At 42.0% G+C, this 17,672-nt stretch overlaps 1 protein-coding gene across 2 annotated transcripts in view; it reads right to left on the bottom strand.

Annotated features, from left to right (window-relative positions):
• LOC130682136 (transcription initiation factor TFIID subunit 1-like) overlaps positions 1–15,783 on the bottom strand; it is a 49,403-nt gene extending 33,620 nt beyond the window's left edge. For both annotated transcript variants that reach the window (XM_057496281.1, XM_057496280.1), the window contains exon 1: positions 15,677–15,783. In XM_057496281.1, coding sequence (XP_057352264.1) covers positions 15,677–15,715 — 39 coding nt within the window. In that variant the 5' untranslated portion in view covers positions 15,716–15,783. The remainder of the gene's footprint in view (positions 1–15,676) is intronic.
• Between the last annotated feature and the right edge of the window lie 1,889 nt (positions 15,784–17,672).

The raw sequence follows: 17,672 nt of genomic DNA, 5'->3' as shown, positions 1-17,672 counted from the left end.
CATATCGTATCTTAGTTCATTTTCGGGGTAGCCCAATTAGGCTTTGATCCTCTGTATAAACACAAACAGACCCTTTGCCTACACTTTTATATGCCCTTTATACCCCTGTGTAGAACTCGTTGGAGGTTACCACACAGGAACTGCCTTTTTTTTTTTCTTTGTTTTTGGTATCACTAATCTACACTTACATGACGAATATTATGCTTACTAGGCTCTCCCCTATACCAGGTATCCCCTATAAACCCCTTTACAGTCATTGTCCATCAGCATAGCAAAATGTTGTAGAATCACTACTTGCCTTCTCTGTGTTGTACAGCCCTCCCTTTTCTCCTACCCCCCCTTGCATGTTAATCTTAATACCCCCCTACTTCTCTCCCCCTTATCACTCCCTACCCACTAATCCTCCCCAGTCCCTTTCCCTTTGGTACCTGTTAGTCCATTCTTGAGTTCTGTGATTGTTCCTTAAGTTTTTACTTTGTTCTTATATTCCACAGATAAGTGAAATCATTTGGTATTTTTCTTTCTCCGCTTGGCTTGTTTCACTGAGCATAATACCCTCCAGCTCCATCCATGTTGCTGCAAATGATTGGATTTGCCCTTTTCTTATGGCTGAGTAGTATTCCATTGTGTATATGTACCACATCTTCTTTATCCATTCATCTATTGATGGACATTTAGGTTGCTTCCAATTCTTGGCTATTGTAAATAGTGCTGCAATAAACATAGGGGTGCATCTGTCTTTCTCAAACTTGATTGCTGCGTTCTTAGGGTAAATTCCTAGGAGTGGAATTCCTGGGTCAAATGGTAAGTCTGTTTTGAGCATTTTGATGTACCTCCATACTGCTTTCCACAATGGTTGAACTAACTTACATTCCCACCAGCAGTGTAGGAGGGTTCCCCTTTCTCCACAGCCTCGCCAACATTTGTTGTTGTTTGTCTTTTGGATGGCAGCCATCCTTACTGGTGTGAGGTGATACCTCATTGTAGTTTTAATTTGCATTTCTCTGATAATTAGCAATGTGGAGCATCTTTTCATGTGTCTGTTGGCCATCTGTATTTCTTTTTTGGAGAACTGTCTGTTCAGTTCCTCTGCCCATTTTTTAATTGGGTTATTTGTTTTTTGTTTGTTGAGGCGTGTGAGCTCCTTATATATTCTGGACGTCAAGCCATTATCGGATGCGTCATTTTCAAATATATTCTCCCATACTGTAGGGATCCTTCTTCTTCTATTGATTGTGTCTTTTGCTGTACAGAAGCTTTTCAGCTTAATATAGTCTCACTTACTCATTTTTGCTGTTGTTTTCCTTGCCCGGGAAGATATGTTCAAGAAGAGGTCACTCATGTTTATGTCTAAGAGGTTTTTGCCTATGTTTTCTTCCAAGAGTTTAATGGTTTCATGGCTTACATTCAGGTCTTTGATCCATTTTGAGTTTACTTTTGTATATGGGGTTAGACAATGGTCCAGTTTCATTCTTCTACATGTAGCTGTCCAGTTTTGCCATCACCACCTGTAGAAGAGACTGTCATTTCGCCATTGTATGTCCATGGCTCCTTTATCAAATATTAATTGACCATATATGTCTGGGTTAATGTCTGGATTCTCTAGTCTGTTCCATTGGTCTGTGGCTCTGCTCTTGTGCCAGTTCCAAATTGTCTTGATTACTATGGCTTTATAGTAGAGCTTGAAGTTGGGGAGTGAGATTCCCCCCTACATTATTCTTCTTTCTCAGGATTGCTTTGGCTATTCGGGGTCTTTGGTGTTTCCATATGAATTTTTGAATTATTTGTTCCAGTTCATTGAAGAATGTTGCTGGTAGTTTCATAGGGATTGCATCAAATCTGTATATTGCTTTGGGCAGGATGGCCATTTTGACGATATAAATTTTTCCTAGCCACGAGCATGGGATGAGTTTCCATCTGTTAGTGTCCCCTTTAATTTCTCTTAAGAGTGACTTGTAGTTTTCAGAGTACAAGTCTTTCACTTCTTTGGTTAGGTTTATTCCTAGGTATTTTATTTTTCTGATGCAATTGTGAATGGAGTTGTTTTCCTGATTTCTCTGTCTGTTGGTTCATTGTTAGTATACAGGAAAGCCACAGATTTCTATGTGTTGATTTTGTATCCTGCAACTTTGCTGTATTCCGATATCAGTTCTAGTAGTTTTGGGGTGGAGTCTTTAGGGTCTTTTATGTACAGTATCATGTCATCTGCAAATAGTGACAGTTTAACTTCTTCTTTACCAATCTGGATTCCTTGTATTTCTTTATTTTGTCTGATTGCCGTGGCTAGGACCTCCAGTACTATGTTAAATAACAGTGGAGAGAGTGGGGATCCCTGTCTAGTTCCCGATCTCAGAGGAAATGCTTTCAGCTTCTCGCTCTTCAATATAATGTTGCCTGTGGGTTTATCATAGATGGCTTTTATTATGTTGAGGTACTTGCCCTCTATTCCCATTTTGCTGAGAGTTTTTAACATGAATGGATGTTGAACTTTGTCAAATGCTTTTTCAGCATCTATGGAGATGATCATGTGGTTTTTGTCTTTATTTTGTTGATGTGGTGGAAGATGTTGATGGACTTTCGAATGTTGTACCATCCTTGCATCCCTGGAATGAATCCCACTTGGTCATGGTGTATGATCCTTTTGATGTATTTTTGAATTCGGTTTGCTAATATTTTGTTGAGTATTTTTGCATCTACGTTCATCAGGTATATTGGTCTGTAGTTTTCTTTTTTGGTGGGGTCTTTGCCTGGTTTTGGTATTAGGGTGATGTTAGCTTCATAGAATGAGTTTGGGAGTATCCCCTCCTCCTCTATTTTTTGGAAAAGTCTAAGGAGAATGGGTATTATGTCTTCCCTGTATGTCTGATAAAATTCCGAGGTAAATCCATCTGGCCCGGGAGTTTTGTTCTTTGGTAGTTTTTTGATTACCGCTTCAATTTCGTTGCTGGTAATTGGTCTGTTTAGATTTTCTGTTTCTTCCTGGGTCAATCTTGGAAGGTTATATTTTTCTAGGAAGTTGTCCATTTCTCCTAGGTTTCCCAGCTTGTTAGCATATAGGTTTTCATAGTATTCTCCAATAATTCTTTGCATTTCTGTGGGGTCCGTCGTGATTTTTCCTTTCTCATTTCTGATACTGTTAATTTTTGTTGACTCTCTTTTCTTCTTAATAAGTCTGGCTAGAGGCTTATCTATTTTGTTTATTTTCTCGAAGAACCAGCTCTTGGTTTCATTAATTTTTGCTATTGTTTTATTCTTCTCAATTTTATTTATTTCTTCTCTATCCTTTATTATGTCCCTCCTTCTGCTGACCTTAGGCCTCATCTGTTCTTCTTTTTCCAGTTTCGATAATTGTGACATTAGACCATTCATTTGGGATTGCTCTTCCTTTTTTATATATGCTTGGATTGCTATATACTTTCCTCTTAAGACTGCTTTTGCTGTGTCCCACAGAAGTTGGGGCTTAGTGTTGTTGTTGTCATTTGTTTCCATATATTGCTGGATCTCCATTTTGATTTGGTCATTGATCCATTGATTATTTAGGAGTGTGTTGTTAAGCCTCCATGTGTTTGTGAGCCTCTTTGCTTTCTTTGTACAGTTTATTTCTAGTTTTATGCCTTTGTGGTCTGAAAAGTTGGTTGGTAGGATTTCAATCTTTTGGAATTTTCTGAGGCTCTTTTTGTGGCCTAGTATGTGGTCTATTCTGGAGAATGTTCCATGTGCACTTGAGAAGAATGTATATCCCGCTGCTTTTGGATGTAGAGTTCTATAGATGTCTATTAGGTCCATCTGCTCTACTGTGTTGTTCAGTGCTTCGGTGTCCTTACTTATTTTCTGCCCAGTGGATCTATCCTTTGGGGTGAGTGGTGTGTTGAAGTCTCCTAGAATGAATGCATTGCAGTCTATATCCCCCTTTAGTTCTGTTAGTATTTGTTTCACATATGCTGGTGCTCCTGTGTTGGGTGCATATATATTTAGAATGGTTATATCCTCTTGTTGGACTGAGCCCTTTATCATTATGTAGTGTCCTTCTTTATCTCTTGTTACTTTCTTTGTTTTGAAGTCTATTTTGTCTGATATTAGTACTGCAACCCCTGCTTTCTTCTCACTGTTGTTTGCTTGAAATATGTTTTTCCATCCCTTGACTTTTAGTCTGTACATGTCTTTGTGTTTGAGGTGAGTTTCTTGTAAGCAGCATATAGATCGGTCTTGCTTTTTTATCCATTCTGTTACTCTGTGTCTTTTAATTGGTGCATTCAACCCATTAACATTTAGGGTGACTATTGAAAGATATGTACTTATTGCCATTGCAGGCTTTAAATTCATGGTTACCAAAGGTTCAAGGTTAGCCTCTTTTGTATCTTACTGCCTAACTTAGCTCGCTTATTGAGCTGTTATATACACTGTCTGGAGATTCTTTTCTTCTCTCCCTTCTTGTTCCTCCTCCTCGATTCTTCATATGTTGGGTGTTTTGTGCTGTGCTCCTTCCTAGAGTGCTCCCATCTAGAGCAGTCCCTGTAAGATGTTCTGTAGTGGTGGTTTGTGGAAAGCAAATTCCCTCAGCTTTTGTTTGTCTGGGAATTGTTTAATCCCACCGTCATATTTGAATGATTGTCGTGCTGGATACAGTATCCTTGGTTCAAGGCCCTTCTGTTTCATTGTATTAAATATTATCATGCCATTCTCTTCTGGCATGTAAAGTTTCTGTTGAGAAATCTGATGTTAGCCTGATGGGTTTCCCTTTATAGGTGACCTTTTTCTCTCTAGCTGCCTTTAACACTCTTTCCTTGTCCTTGATCTTTGCCATTTTAATTATTATGTGTCTTGGTGTTGTCCTTCTTGGATCCTTTCTGTTGGGGGTTCTGTGTATTTCCGTGGTCTGTTCGATTACTTCCTCCCCCAGTGTGGGGAAGTTTTCAGCAATTATTTCTTCTAAAATACTTTCCATCTCTTTTCCTCTCTCTTCTTCTTCTGGGACCCCTATAATACGGATATTGTTCCTTTTGGATTGGTCACACAGTTCTCTTAATATTGTTTCATTCCTGGAGATCCTTTTGTCTCTCTCTATGTCAGCTTCTATGCGTTCCTGTTCTCTGATTTCAATTCCATCAATGGCCTCTTGCATTCTATCCATTCTGCTTATAAACCCTTCCAGAGTTTGTTTCATTTCTGCGATCTCCTTTCTGGCATCTGTGATCCCCCTCCTGACTTCATGCCATATCTCTTGCGTATTTCTCTGCATCTCTGTCAGCATGTTTATGATTCTTATTTTGAATTTTTTGCCAGGAAGACTGGTTAGGTCTGTCTCCTTCTCTGGTGTTGTCTCTGTGATCTTTGTCTGCCTGTAGCTTTGCCTTTTCATGGTGATAGGAATACTCTGCAGAACTGGGACGAGTGACGGCTGGAAGGACTTCCTTTCTTGTTGGTTTGTGGCCCTCCTCTCCTGGGAGAACAGCGACCTCTAGTGGCTTGTGCTGCGCAGCTGTGCGCAGACAGGGCTTCTGCTTCCTGCCCGGCTGCTATGGAGGTAATCTCCGCTGTTGCTGTGGGCGTGGCCTGGCTCGGGCAGCTACTCGAAAATGGTGGAGTCGCGTTGGAGCAGGAGCTGCTGGGAGGCTATTTATCTCCGTAAGGGGCCTGCCTGCTCCCTGCAGCCCAGGGGTTAGGATGCCCAGAGATCCTGGATTCCCAACCTCTGGATTAAGTGACCCGCCCTGCCCCTTTAAGACTTCCAAAAAGCACCCGCCAAAACAAAACAACGACCACCAAAAAAAAATAAGAAAAAAAAATTTTTTAATTAAAGAAAAAAAAGAAAATTTTTAATAAAAAAAAAAAAAAATGGGTGGTCGTTCGTTTTTCTTTATTCTCCGGTGCCAGCCTCAGGCCTCTGCTCACCGGTCTTTCTGCCCTGTTTCCGTAGTATTGGGGTCCCTATCCCTTTAAGACTTCCAAAAAGCGCTCGCCAAAACAAAACAGCAAAAAAGCAAAAAAAAAAAATGGTCGCGCGCTTTTCTTATGTCCTCTGTCGCCCAGCCTCCAGTGCCCGCTCACTGTTCTTGCTGCCCTGTTTTCCTAGTATCGAGCGCCCTGCACTCTGTCCCAGATGGCTGGGGCTGGGTGGTCGGCAGTCCTGGGCTCCGTCTCCCTCCCGCTCTGCCTGTTCTTCTCCCGCCGGGAGCTGGGGGGAGGGGCGCTCGGCTCCCGCGGGGCTGGGGCTTGTATCTTACCCCCTTCGCAAGGCGCTGGGTTCTCTCAGGTGCGGATGTGGTCTGGATATTGTCCTGTGTCCTCTGGTCTTTATTCTAGGAAGGGTTGTCTTTGTTATATTTTCTTAGATATATGTTGTTTTGGGAGGAGATTTCCGCTGCTCTACTCACGCCATCTTCCGCTCCTCCCAACATTAGGATTTCTTAAACACCACGACGTGTTTGTGTTTCACTGTACTGCTTTAGAACTCTTTTTTTTTTTTTTTTTTAATAATTATTTTTTATTGAAGGGTAGTTGACACACAGTATTACATTACATGAGTTTCAAGTGTACAACACAGTGGTAGAACATTTATATACATAATTCTAGGTTCCAGCTATCACCCTACCAGGCTGTTACAATATCTTGACTATATTCCTTATGCTATACATTACATCCCGGTTACTAATTTATTTTACCATTGGAAGTCTGTCCTTTTTTTTTTTTTTTTTTTTGTGAGGGCATCTCTCATATTTATTGATCAAATGGTTGTTAACGACAATAAAATTCTGTATAGGGGAGTCAATGCTCAATGCACAATCATTATTCCACCCCAAGCCTAATTTTTGTCAGTCTCCAATCTTCTGAGGCATAACAAACAAGTTTTTACATGTAGAACAAATTCTTACATAATGAATAAGTTACATAGTGAACAATACAAGGGCAATCATCACAGAAACTTTCGGTTTTGCTCATACATTATGAACTATAAAGCGTCAGTTCAAATATGAATACTGATTTGGTTTTTATACTTGATTTATATGTGGATACCACATTTCTCTCTTTATTATTATTATTTTTAATAAAATGCTGAATTGGTAGGTAGATACAAGATAAAGGTAGAAAACATAGTTTAGTGTTGTAAGAGAGCACATGTAGATGATCAGGTGTGTGCCTGTAGACTATGTGTTAATCCAAGCTAGACCAGGGCAATAAAACATCCACGTATGCAGAAGATTTCTCTCAGAACGGGGGGGTGAGGTTCTAAGCCTCTCCTCTGTTGATCCCCAATTTCTCACCTGATGGCCCCCCTGCGACTGTGCCTGTCTCAGGTTGTTCCTCCCTTGAGGAATCTTACCCGTCTCTGGCTAACCAGTCATCTTCCGGGGCCATACAGGGAAATGTGAAGTTGGTAAGTGAGAGAGAAGCCTTATTGTTTGAAAAAGTTAGCTTTTTACTTCTTTGCATATTTATGCCCTGTGGCTTCTATGCCCAGCATTTGTCTTGAGGTATCTTTACCACTTGGAAGAATTATGATACTCGGTAAATTTGATATGAGGCACGAATTCTATTTAAGGGTTTTAATTAGGAAGGAAGAAGAAAAGCTATAGAAGTAGCAGGCAGAAGAAAACATGGGAAGATTGATTATTTCTTTGATATATCTTCTTGTAGAGTAACTTCAGCATGTATAGGTTTTAAGCTACTACTTAAATTGCGCACACACATTAACATAATAGGAGTATAGTTACATAACCAAAGCATATCTGTAATTACCAGCCATCTGCAGTGAAACCAAGAAAACCAGTTAGGCACCTTAGGCATTTGTGAAAACTTATCTATGATATGGTGGATATTGTCCAAATGAACTTGAACAGTCTGAGAGAAATCAGACAAATTAAAACAACCCATTCCTGGGGACTGTTCACATGCCATATGTTCTTTTAACAATAAATAGTTTGTAGTTGTAAGACTTTGGAGCGCTACAATTTGCACTTCTCCAAATTCTTGGTTGAGTTCCAACAGTATAGATCCAGTCCAATTTTGTTGTTTTACTGTATGCACAGGCCAGCTTAGATATCTCCGTCCTCATTCCCATGGCAGGTCCAGGAACCGGTGGGACGAGTGCATCCACAGCTGTAGCAGTGCGTGGATCTTTGTTGGGGTTTTTTGATGATCATCTTCTGGCATGAGTCTTCCAGAGGGTGCAGATGTTGGAAGTTCTTTTTCATATCATATCTTAGTTCATTTTCGGGGTAGCCCAATTAGGCTTTGATCCTCTGTATAAACACAAACAGACCCTTTGCCTACACTTTTATATGCCCTTTATACCCTTGTGTAGAACTTGTTGGAGGTTACCACACAGGAACTGCCCTTTTTTTTTTTTTTTTTTTTTTTTTGCTATCACTAATCTACACTTACATGACGAATAACTCTCCCCTATACCAGGTCTCCCCTATAAACCCCTTTACAGTCACTGTCCATCAGCATAGCAAAATGTTGTAGAATCACTACTTGCCTTCTCTGTGTTGTACAGCCCTCCCTTTTCTCCTACCCCCCATGCATGTTAATCTTAATACCCCCCTACTTCTCCCCTCTTATCCCTCCCTACCCACCCATCCTCCCCAGTCCCTTTCCCTTTGGTACCTGTTAGTCCATTCTTGAGTTCTGTGATTCTGCTGCTGTTTTGTTCCTTCAGTTTTTCCTTTGTTCTTATATTCCACAGATAAGTGAAATCATTTGGTATTTCTCTTTCTCCGCTTGGCTTGTTTCACTGAGCATAATACCCTTCAGCTCCATCCATGTTGCTGCAAATGATTGGATTTGCCCTTTTCTTATGGCTGAGTAGCATTCCATTGTGTATATGTACCACATCTTCTTTATCCATTCATCTATTGATGGACATTTAGGTTGCTTCCAATTCTTGGCTATTGTAAATAGTGCTGCAATAAACATAGGGGTGCATCTGTCTTTCTCAAACTTGATTGCTGCATTCTTAGGGTAAATTCCTAGGAGTGCAATTCCTGGGTCAAATGGTAAGTCTGTTTTGAGCATTTTGATGTACCTCCATACTGCTTTCCACAATGGTTGAACTAACTTACATTCCCACCAGCAGTGTAGGAGGGTTCCCCTTTCTCCACAGCCTCGCCAACATTTGTTGTTGTTTGTCTTTTGGATGGCAGCCATCCTTACTGGTGTGAGGTGATACCTCATTGTAGTTTTAATTTGCATTTCTCTGATAATTAGCGATGTGGAGCATCTTTTCATGTGTCTGTTGGCCATCTGTATTTCTTTTTTGGAGAACTGTCTGTTCAGTTCCTCTGCCCATTTTTTAATTGGGTTATTTGTTTTTTGTTTGTTGAGGCGTGAGAGCTCCTTATATATTCTGGACGTCAAGCCTTTATCGGATGTGTCATTTTCAAATATATTCTCCCATACTGTAGGGATCCTTCTTGTTCTATTGATGGTGTCTTTTGCTGTACAGAAGCTTTTCAGCTTAATATAGTCCCACTTACTCATTTTTGCTGTTGTTTTCCTTGCCCGGGGAGATATGTTCAAGAAGAGGTCACTCATGTTTATGTCTAAGAGGTTTTCGCCTATGTTTTCTTCCAGGAGTTTAATGGTTTCATGACTTACATTCAGGTCTTTGATCCATTTTGAGTTTACTTTTGTATATGGGGTTAGACAATGGTCCAGTTTCATTCTCCTACATGTAGCTGTCCAGTTTTGCCAGCACCACCTGTTGAAGAGACTGTCATTTCGCCATTGTATGTCCATGGCTCCTTTATCAAATATTAATTGACCATATATGTCTGGGTTAATGTCTGGATTCTCTAGTCTGTTCCATTGGTCTGTGGCTCTGCTCTTGTGCCAGTACCAAATTGTCTTGATTACTATGGCTTTATAGTAGAGCTTGAAGTTGGGGAGTGAGATCCCCCCTACTTTATTCTTCTTTCTCAGGATTGCTTTGGCTATTCGGGGTCTTTGGTGTTTCCATATGAATTTTTGAATTATTTGTTCCAGTTCATTGAAGAATGTTGCTGGTAGTTTCATAGGGATTGCATCAAATCTGTATATTGCTTTGGGCAGGATGGCCATTTTAACGATATTAATTCTTCCTAGCCACAAGCATGGGATGAGTTTCCATCTGTTAGTTTCCCCTTTAATTTCTCTTAAGAGTGACTTGTAGTTTTCAGAGTATAAGTCTTTCACTTCTTTGGTTAGGTTTATTCCTAGGTATTTTATTTTTTTTGATGCAATTGTGAATGGAGTTGTTTTCCTGATTTCTCTCTCTGTTGGTTCATTGTTAGTATATAGGAAAGCCACAGATTTCTGTGTGTTGATTTTGTATCCTGCAACTTTGCTGTATTCCGATATCAGTTCTAGTAGTTTTGGGGTGGAGTCTTTAGGGTTTTTTATGTACAGTATCATGTCATCTGCAAATAGTGACAGTTTAACTTCTTCTTTACCAATCTGGATTCCTTGTATTTCTTTATTTTGTCTGATTGCCGTGGCTAGGACCTCCAGTACTATGTTAAATAACAGTGGAGAGAGTGGGCATCCCTGTCTAGTTCCCGATCTCAGAGGAAATGCTTTCAGCTTCTCGCTGTTCAGTATAATGTTGGCTGTGGGTTTATCATAGATGGCCTTTATTATGTTGAGGTACTTGCCCTCTATTCCCATTTTGCTGAGAGTTTTTAACATGAATGGATGTTGAACTTTGTCAAATGCTTTTTCAGCATCTATGGAGATGATCATGTGGTTTTTGTCTTTCTTTTTGTTGATGTGGTGGATGATGTTGATGGACTTTCGAATGTTGTACCATCCTTGCATCCCTGGGATGAATCCCACTTGGTCATGGTGTATGATCCTTTTGATGTATTTTTGAATTCGGTTTGCTAATATTTTGTTGAGTATTTTTGCATCTACGTTCATCAGGTATATTGGTCTGTAGTTTTCTTTTTTGGTGGGGTCTTTGCCTGGTTTTGGTATTAGGGTGATGTTAGCTTCATAGAATGAGTTTGGGAGTATCCCCTCCTCCTCTATTTTTTGGAAAACTTTAAGGAGAATGGGTATTATGTCTTCCCTGTATGTCTGATAAAATTCCGAGGTAAATCCATCTGGCCCGGGGGTTTTGTTCTTTGGTAGTTTTTTGATTACCTCTTCAATTTCGTTGCTGGTAATTGGTCTGTTTAGATTTTCTGTTTCTTCCTGGGTCAATCTTGGAAGGTTATATTTTTCTAGGAAGTTGTCCATTTCTCCTAGGTTTCCCAGCTTGTTAGCATATAGGTTTTCATAGTATTCTCCAATAATTCTTTGCATTTCCGTGGGGTCCGTCGTGATTTTTCCTTTCTCGTTTCTGATACTGTTGATTTGTGTTGACTCTCTTTTCTTCTTAATAAGTCTGGCTAGAGGCTTATCTATTTTGTTTATTTTCTCGAAGAACCAGCTCTTGGTTTCATTGATTTTTGCTATTGTTTTATTCTTCTCAATTTTATTTATTTCTTCTCTGATCTTTATTATGTCCCTCCTTCTGCTGACCTTAGGCCTCATCTTTTCTTCTTTTTCCAATTTCGATAATTGTGACATTAGACCATTCATTTGGGATTGCTCTTCCTTTTTTAAATATGCTTGGATTGCTATATACTTTCCTCTTAAGACTGCTTTTGCTGTGTCCCACACAAGTTGGGGCTTAGTGTTGTTGTTGTCATTTGTTTCCATATATTGCTGGATCTCCATTTTGATTTGGTCATTGATCCATTGATTATTTAGGAGCGTGTTGTTAAGCCTCCATGTGTTCGTGAGCCTCTTTGCTTTCTTTGTACAGTTTATTTCTAGTTTTATGCCTTTGTGGTCTGAAAAGTTGGTTGGTAGGATTTCAATCTTTTGGAATTTTCTGAGGCTCTTTTTGTGGCCTAGTATGTGGTCTATTCTGGAGAATGTTCCATGTGCACTTGAGAAGAATGTATATCCCGCTGCTTTTGGATGTAGAGTTCTATAGATGTCTATTAGGTCCATCTGCTCTACTGTGTTGTTCAGTGCTTCCGTGTCCTTACTTATTTTCTGCCCAGTGGGTCTATCCTTTGGGGTGAGTGGTGTGTTGAAGTCTCCTAGAATGAATGCATTGCAGTCTATATCCCCCTTTAGTTCTGTTAGTATTTGTTTCACATATGCTGGTGCTCCTGTGTTGGGTGCATATATATTTAGAATGGTTATATCCTCTTGTTGGACTGAGCCCTTTATCATTATGTAGTGTCCTTCTTTATCTCTTGTTACTTTCTTTGTTTTGAAGTCTATTTTGTCTGATATTAGTACTGCAACCCCTGCTTTCTTCTCACTGTTGTTTGCTTGAAATATGTTTTTCCATCCCTTGACTTTTAGTCTGTACATGTCTTTGGGTTTGAGGTGAGTTTCTTGTAAGCAGCATATAGATGGGTCTTGCTTTTTTATCCATTCTGTTACTCTGTGTCTTTTGATTGGTGCATTCAACCCATTAACATTTAGGGTGACTATTGAAAGATATGTACTTATTGCCATTGCAGGCTTTAAATTCGTGGTTACCAAAGGTTCAAGGTTAGCCTCTTTAGTATCTTACTGCCTAACTTAGCTCGCTTATTGAGCTGTTATATACACTGTCTGGAGATTCTTTTCTTCTCTCCCTTCTTGTTCCTCCTCCTCGATTCTTCATATGTTGGGTGTTTTGTGCTGTGCTCTTTCTAGGAGTGCTCCCATCTAGAGCAGTCCCTGTAAGATGTTCTGTAGAGGTGGTTTGTGGAAAGCAAATTCCCTCAGCTTTTGTTTGTCTGGGAATTGTTTAATCCCACCGTCATATTTGAATGATAGTCGTGCTGGATACAGTATCCTTGGTTCAAGGCCCTTCTGTTTCATTGTATTAAATATATCATGCCATTCTCTTCTGGCCTGTAGGGTTTCTGTTGAGAAATCTGACGTTAGCCTGATGGGTTTCCCTTTATAGGTGACCTTTTTCTCTCTAGCTGCCTTTAACACTCTTTCCTTGTCCTTGATCTTTGCCATTTTAATTATTATGTGTCTTGGTGTTGCCCTTCTTGGATCCTTTCTGTTGGGGGTTCTGTGTATTTCCGTGGTCTGTTTGATTACTTCCTCCCCCAGTGTGGGGAAGTTTTCAGCAATTATTTCTTCTAAGATACTTTCCATCTCTTTGCCTCTCTCTTCTTCTTCTGGGACCCCTATAATACGGATATTGCTCCTTTTAGATTGGTCACACAGTTCTCTTAATATTGTTTCATTCCTGGAGATCCTTTTGTCTCTCTCTATGTCAGCTTCCATGCGTTCCTGTTCTGTGATTTCAATTCCATCAATGGCCTCTTGCATTCTATCCATTCTGCTTATAAACCCTTCCAGAGTTTGTTTCATTTCTGCGATCTCCTTTCTGGCATCTGTGATCTCTTTCCGGACTTCATCCCATTTTTCTTGCGTATTTCTCTGCATCTCTGTCAGCATGTTTATGATTCTTATTTTGAATTCTTTGTCAGGAAGACTGGTTAGGTCTGTCTCCTTCTCTGGTGTTGTCTCTGTGATCTTTGTCTGCCTGTAGCTTTGCCTTTTCATGGTGATAGAAATAGTCTGCAGAACTGGGACGAGTGACGGCTGGAAGGACTTCCTTTCTTGTTGGTTTGTGGCCCTCCTCTCCTGGGAGAACAGCGGCCTCTAGTGGCTTGTGCTGCGCAGCTGCGCGCAGATAGGGTTTCTGCTTCCTGCCCGGCTGCTATGGAGGTAATCTCCGCTGTTGCTGTGGGCGTGGCCTGGCTCGGGCAGCTACTCCAAAATGGTGGAGTCGCGTTGGAGCAGGAGCTGCTGGGAGGCTATTTATCTCTGTAAGGGGCCTCCCTGCTCCCTGCAGCCCAGGGGTTAGGGTGCCCAGATATCCCGGATTCCCTACCTCTGGATTAAGTGGCCCGCCCTGCCCCTTTAAGACTTCCAAAAAGCACCCGCCAAAACAAAACAACGACCACAAAAAAAAACAAGAGAAAAAATTTTTTTAATTAAAGAAAAAGAAGAAAATTTTTAATAAAAAAAAAAAAAATGGGTGGTCGTTCGTTTTTCTTTATTCTCCGGTGCCAGCCTCAGGCCTCTGCTCACCGGTCTTTCTGCCCTGTTTCCGTAGTATTGGGGTCCCTATCCCTTTAAGACTTCCAAAAAGCGCTCGCCAAAACAAAACAGCAAAAAAGCAAAAAAAAAAAAATGGTCGCGCGCTTTTCTTATGTCCTCTGTCGCCCAGCCTCCAGTGCCCGCTCACTGTTCTTGCTGCCCTGTTTTCCTAGTATCGAGCGCCCTGCACTCTGTCCCAGATGGCTGGGGCTGGGTGGTCGGCAGTCCTGGGCTCCGTCTCCCTCCCGCTCTGCCTGTTCTTCTCCCGCCGGGAGCTGGGGGGAGGGGCGCTCGGCTCCCGCGGGGCTGGGGCTTGTATCTTACCCCCTTCGCAAGGCGCTGGGTTCTCTCAGGTGCGGATGTGGTCTGGATATTGTCCTGTGTCCTCTGGTCTTTATTCTAGGAAGGGTTGTCTTTGTTATATTTTCTTAGATATATGTTGTTTTGGGAGGAGATTTCCGCTGCTCTACTCACGCCATCTTCCGCTCCTCCCAACATTAGGATTTCTTAAACATCACGACGTGTTTGTGTTTCACTGTACTGCTTTAGAACTCTTAAAACATGAACATTGTTAAATTAAGTGTGGACACATCAAAAGCTGTAACTATCTTATTCAGAGTATGTCAGTTACTTCTGAGTCTGAGAAACGTCAAGGTTCACTCCAGGAAATACTCAAAATAAGTAGGGTCCCCTCCTCTGTATTGGGGAATGGGGCCTCACACCCAAATGAAAACTGCGATTAAGAGATAAGTAGTTCAATGATCAGGTTTCTTATTTTAAATGCCTGAGAATTTAAGTCGTTCACTTGGTTCCAATGCTGTCACATCATCTAAGATACAGTGAAAGCAGCCACACAATCTCCCTCGTCCGGAAGAAATCCAAGCAGGACGACGGGGCGCCACCAAATCGGCCCTCAGGGGGGCTGCTGACAACCTGGGCCGCAAACAACTATGGGGTGGGGGGTACTTTCTGTGAGCAACTCTGCTACCTCGCACGGAACACCGGAGATGCAAAGCCTACGGCTTAAGCCAAAAAAAAAAAAGAGAGACTTTCACGGGCAAGGAAAAAAGCGCCAACAGGAAAGGAAGCATTCTGCTTCTGGGAGAAGTGAAGGCCTGCTTTCCAACCGACTTTTGCCCTCTTAACCCCCACCCGGCTACACTCCCCAGCCAGGCCGTGGGGCTGAGCCCTGCCCTTGGGCCGCTCGCAGGCCGACCAGAGGGCTTCACAGTCCCCCCACTCGGCGCAGGGCCCCGCTGCCAGGCGGAGGGACCGGGTCCCTGGCGGCCGCCACCCTCGCCGCCCCCTGCCCCGCCCGCTGCGCCAGGCACCGCTGCCCGGCTTCCACTTCCTATTTTTGGAGCACACACACACGCTACAAGGAGCGGAGCGAGCAGACCCGGCAGAGCTGCCCCCGCGCGGGGCCTCGGGTGGCTGACAGGGGCAGGCACTAGGGCGCAGCACAGAGGGAGGAAGGGCGACTGAGCGCGCAGACCAGTGCCCTTCCCCGGTCCCGCTCCGGGCAGATGCGCCGGGGCTCTGCCGGCTCCGGACAGACGGGCTCCGCCACCCCCGCGGCTCTTACCTTCTCCTCATCAGACAACCGCTCCTCCAGATCCGCCATTTTCCTCCTGGCGACAAACGGCGGCGGCGACCTCCTCACTTCCCCCTTACGGTCCTCTGCGCCACGCGCCCCCGCCGGGGGAGGGGCCCGCAGCCCAGGCCGCCGCGCACGCGCCCTGGGAGCCCCGCCTCCGTCCGCCGGGCTCTGGGGGCTGGAGCGCCGCTGTGCGCGTGCGCGGGCGCCTCGTTTCCCCGGGAAGGGGGAGGTGTCGCCTGCTCTCCGCTGCGGGCACGTCAGAATCCTGAGTGTGGGAATCTGCTCTCCTATGACCGTATTGACTCGGTCTGCGACGGAGTACATTCTGAGCCCTCGATTATGTTTCCATCAAGCCTGAACACTACCAGCTAAAATGTGAAAAAGTGTACGAATAGGGTCTCTTTAAACTTTTTTTTAATTACTAGAAAAATATTCAGAATTTCATTAAAATGTAACACAACCAAGTCCCTAAACTGAAAATTGCTCTTGACATATTCATTCTTTCATTAAAGAAACGTTAATTGGTCCTTTCCTGTGTGAGGGTACTGTGTTGGTTTTTGACGATGTACAATGTTGAGCAAAAACCAGAGAAACCTCTTCTCAAAAGGCCAACTGACTATTCCTTAAACAAACAATACTGAGCAGTTGAGGAAGGCACTCTACTATTGCAGAGGAATTCAAATTTATGTGCGACATAGATCTTACTCTGCGGAGGATTGCCAGATTAAATCACAGAGTCCGGTAAAATTTGAATTTCAGGTAAACAATACATATTTTAAGTTGAAATATGTCCCCTGAAGCATTTGAGATAAACTAAAAAATTATTCATTGTTTTCAAGTTTTATTGGACATCCATTACTTTTATTTGCAAAATCTTGGAATCTTACTTTTAAAACTTCAAGTTTAGCTAGAAACTAAAGATGTAATCAAAGCTGTGTATATGAATTGGCTAGCAATCTTGCTATGATGCAGTTGCTCATTTAGTAGGTCTGGGATGGGGCTGGAGAATCTGCTTTTCTAAAAGCTCCTAGGTGGCACCAGTACTATGGGTCTGGAGCCCATACTTTGAGTAGTAAGGCCTTAGGGTTTAGATAGGAGTAAAAACTTGAATCACCTAAACGAATACAATGTTATATATCAATTACATATATAGCTCAATTTTAAAAAGTTTTTTTAAGTTTTTATTTAGTAGACAATGAGAAGCTCTTGACAACTTTTGAAACAGTGACATGACATCAGAAATAGCGAGATGAATTTGTCACCTAAATGTGTTACGTGAGAGTCCCTTATAAAGTTCTAATAACTATTCATATGCAAAACACTATTACTAACCATTTTACTGGGTGCTCACAGTGTGTGAATCATTGTTTCTTCTGGATGAAAAGCACACAGAATCTGTGCTGCTGAACAGCTCATAGTCCAGGAAGGGGAAACTTGCTAACACATGCAGTGAAAAAGTAGGTGTCTGTTGAGGATAAATGCTTCAGAGAAGGCATAATAGAGAATAAACCACACAGTTTGTCCAAGGACCTCACTGGATGCCAATAAATAACATGTTTACTGGTTTTCAGTTTATAAGTCCTTGCTTCACTGATTTCTCACTGCAACTTCAATAAGTAAGGTATTTATAAAACTTACACACTTTTTACAGAAGAAAACTGAGGCTAAATATTTGTCCAAGACTGCACTTAAGTGACTAAGTTGGGTTCAGACCCCAGGCCATCTTATTCTGTATTCCATATTCTTTCCTCTTCAAAATCTCTCTTTGTCTCTCTCTAAAGCCACTCTCCCTCAAATAAAACCAGTACTTTCTCATCCCATCAGTTTTATTCACCACCACCTGATGTGCATCAGCATTATTTCTGGTTTTTTTTTTTCTTCTGCTTTTCGGTTTCTGTTTACTTAGCAACACCTAATATCAATAACTCATACACATTGGGTACTATAATTGCTTGACTGATTGGCTGCTCTTTTCCTCTAG

The sequence above is a fragment of the Manis pentadactyla genome, chromosome Y (assembly GCF_030020395.1).
Source record: "Manis pentadactyla isolate mManPen7 chromosome Y, mManPen7.hap1, whole genome shotgun sequence".
Taxonomy (NCBI): Eukaryota; Metazoa; Chordata; class Mammalia; order Pholidota; family Manidae; genus Manis; species Manis pentadactyla.
This window is presented reverse-complemented; position numbering and strand designations above follow the sequence as displayed.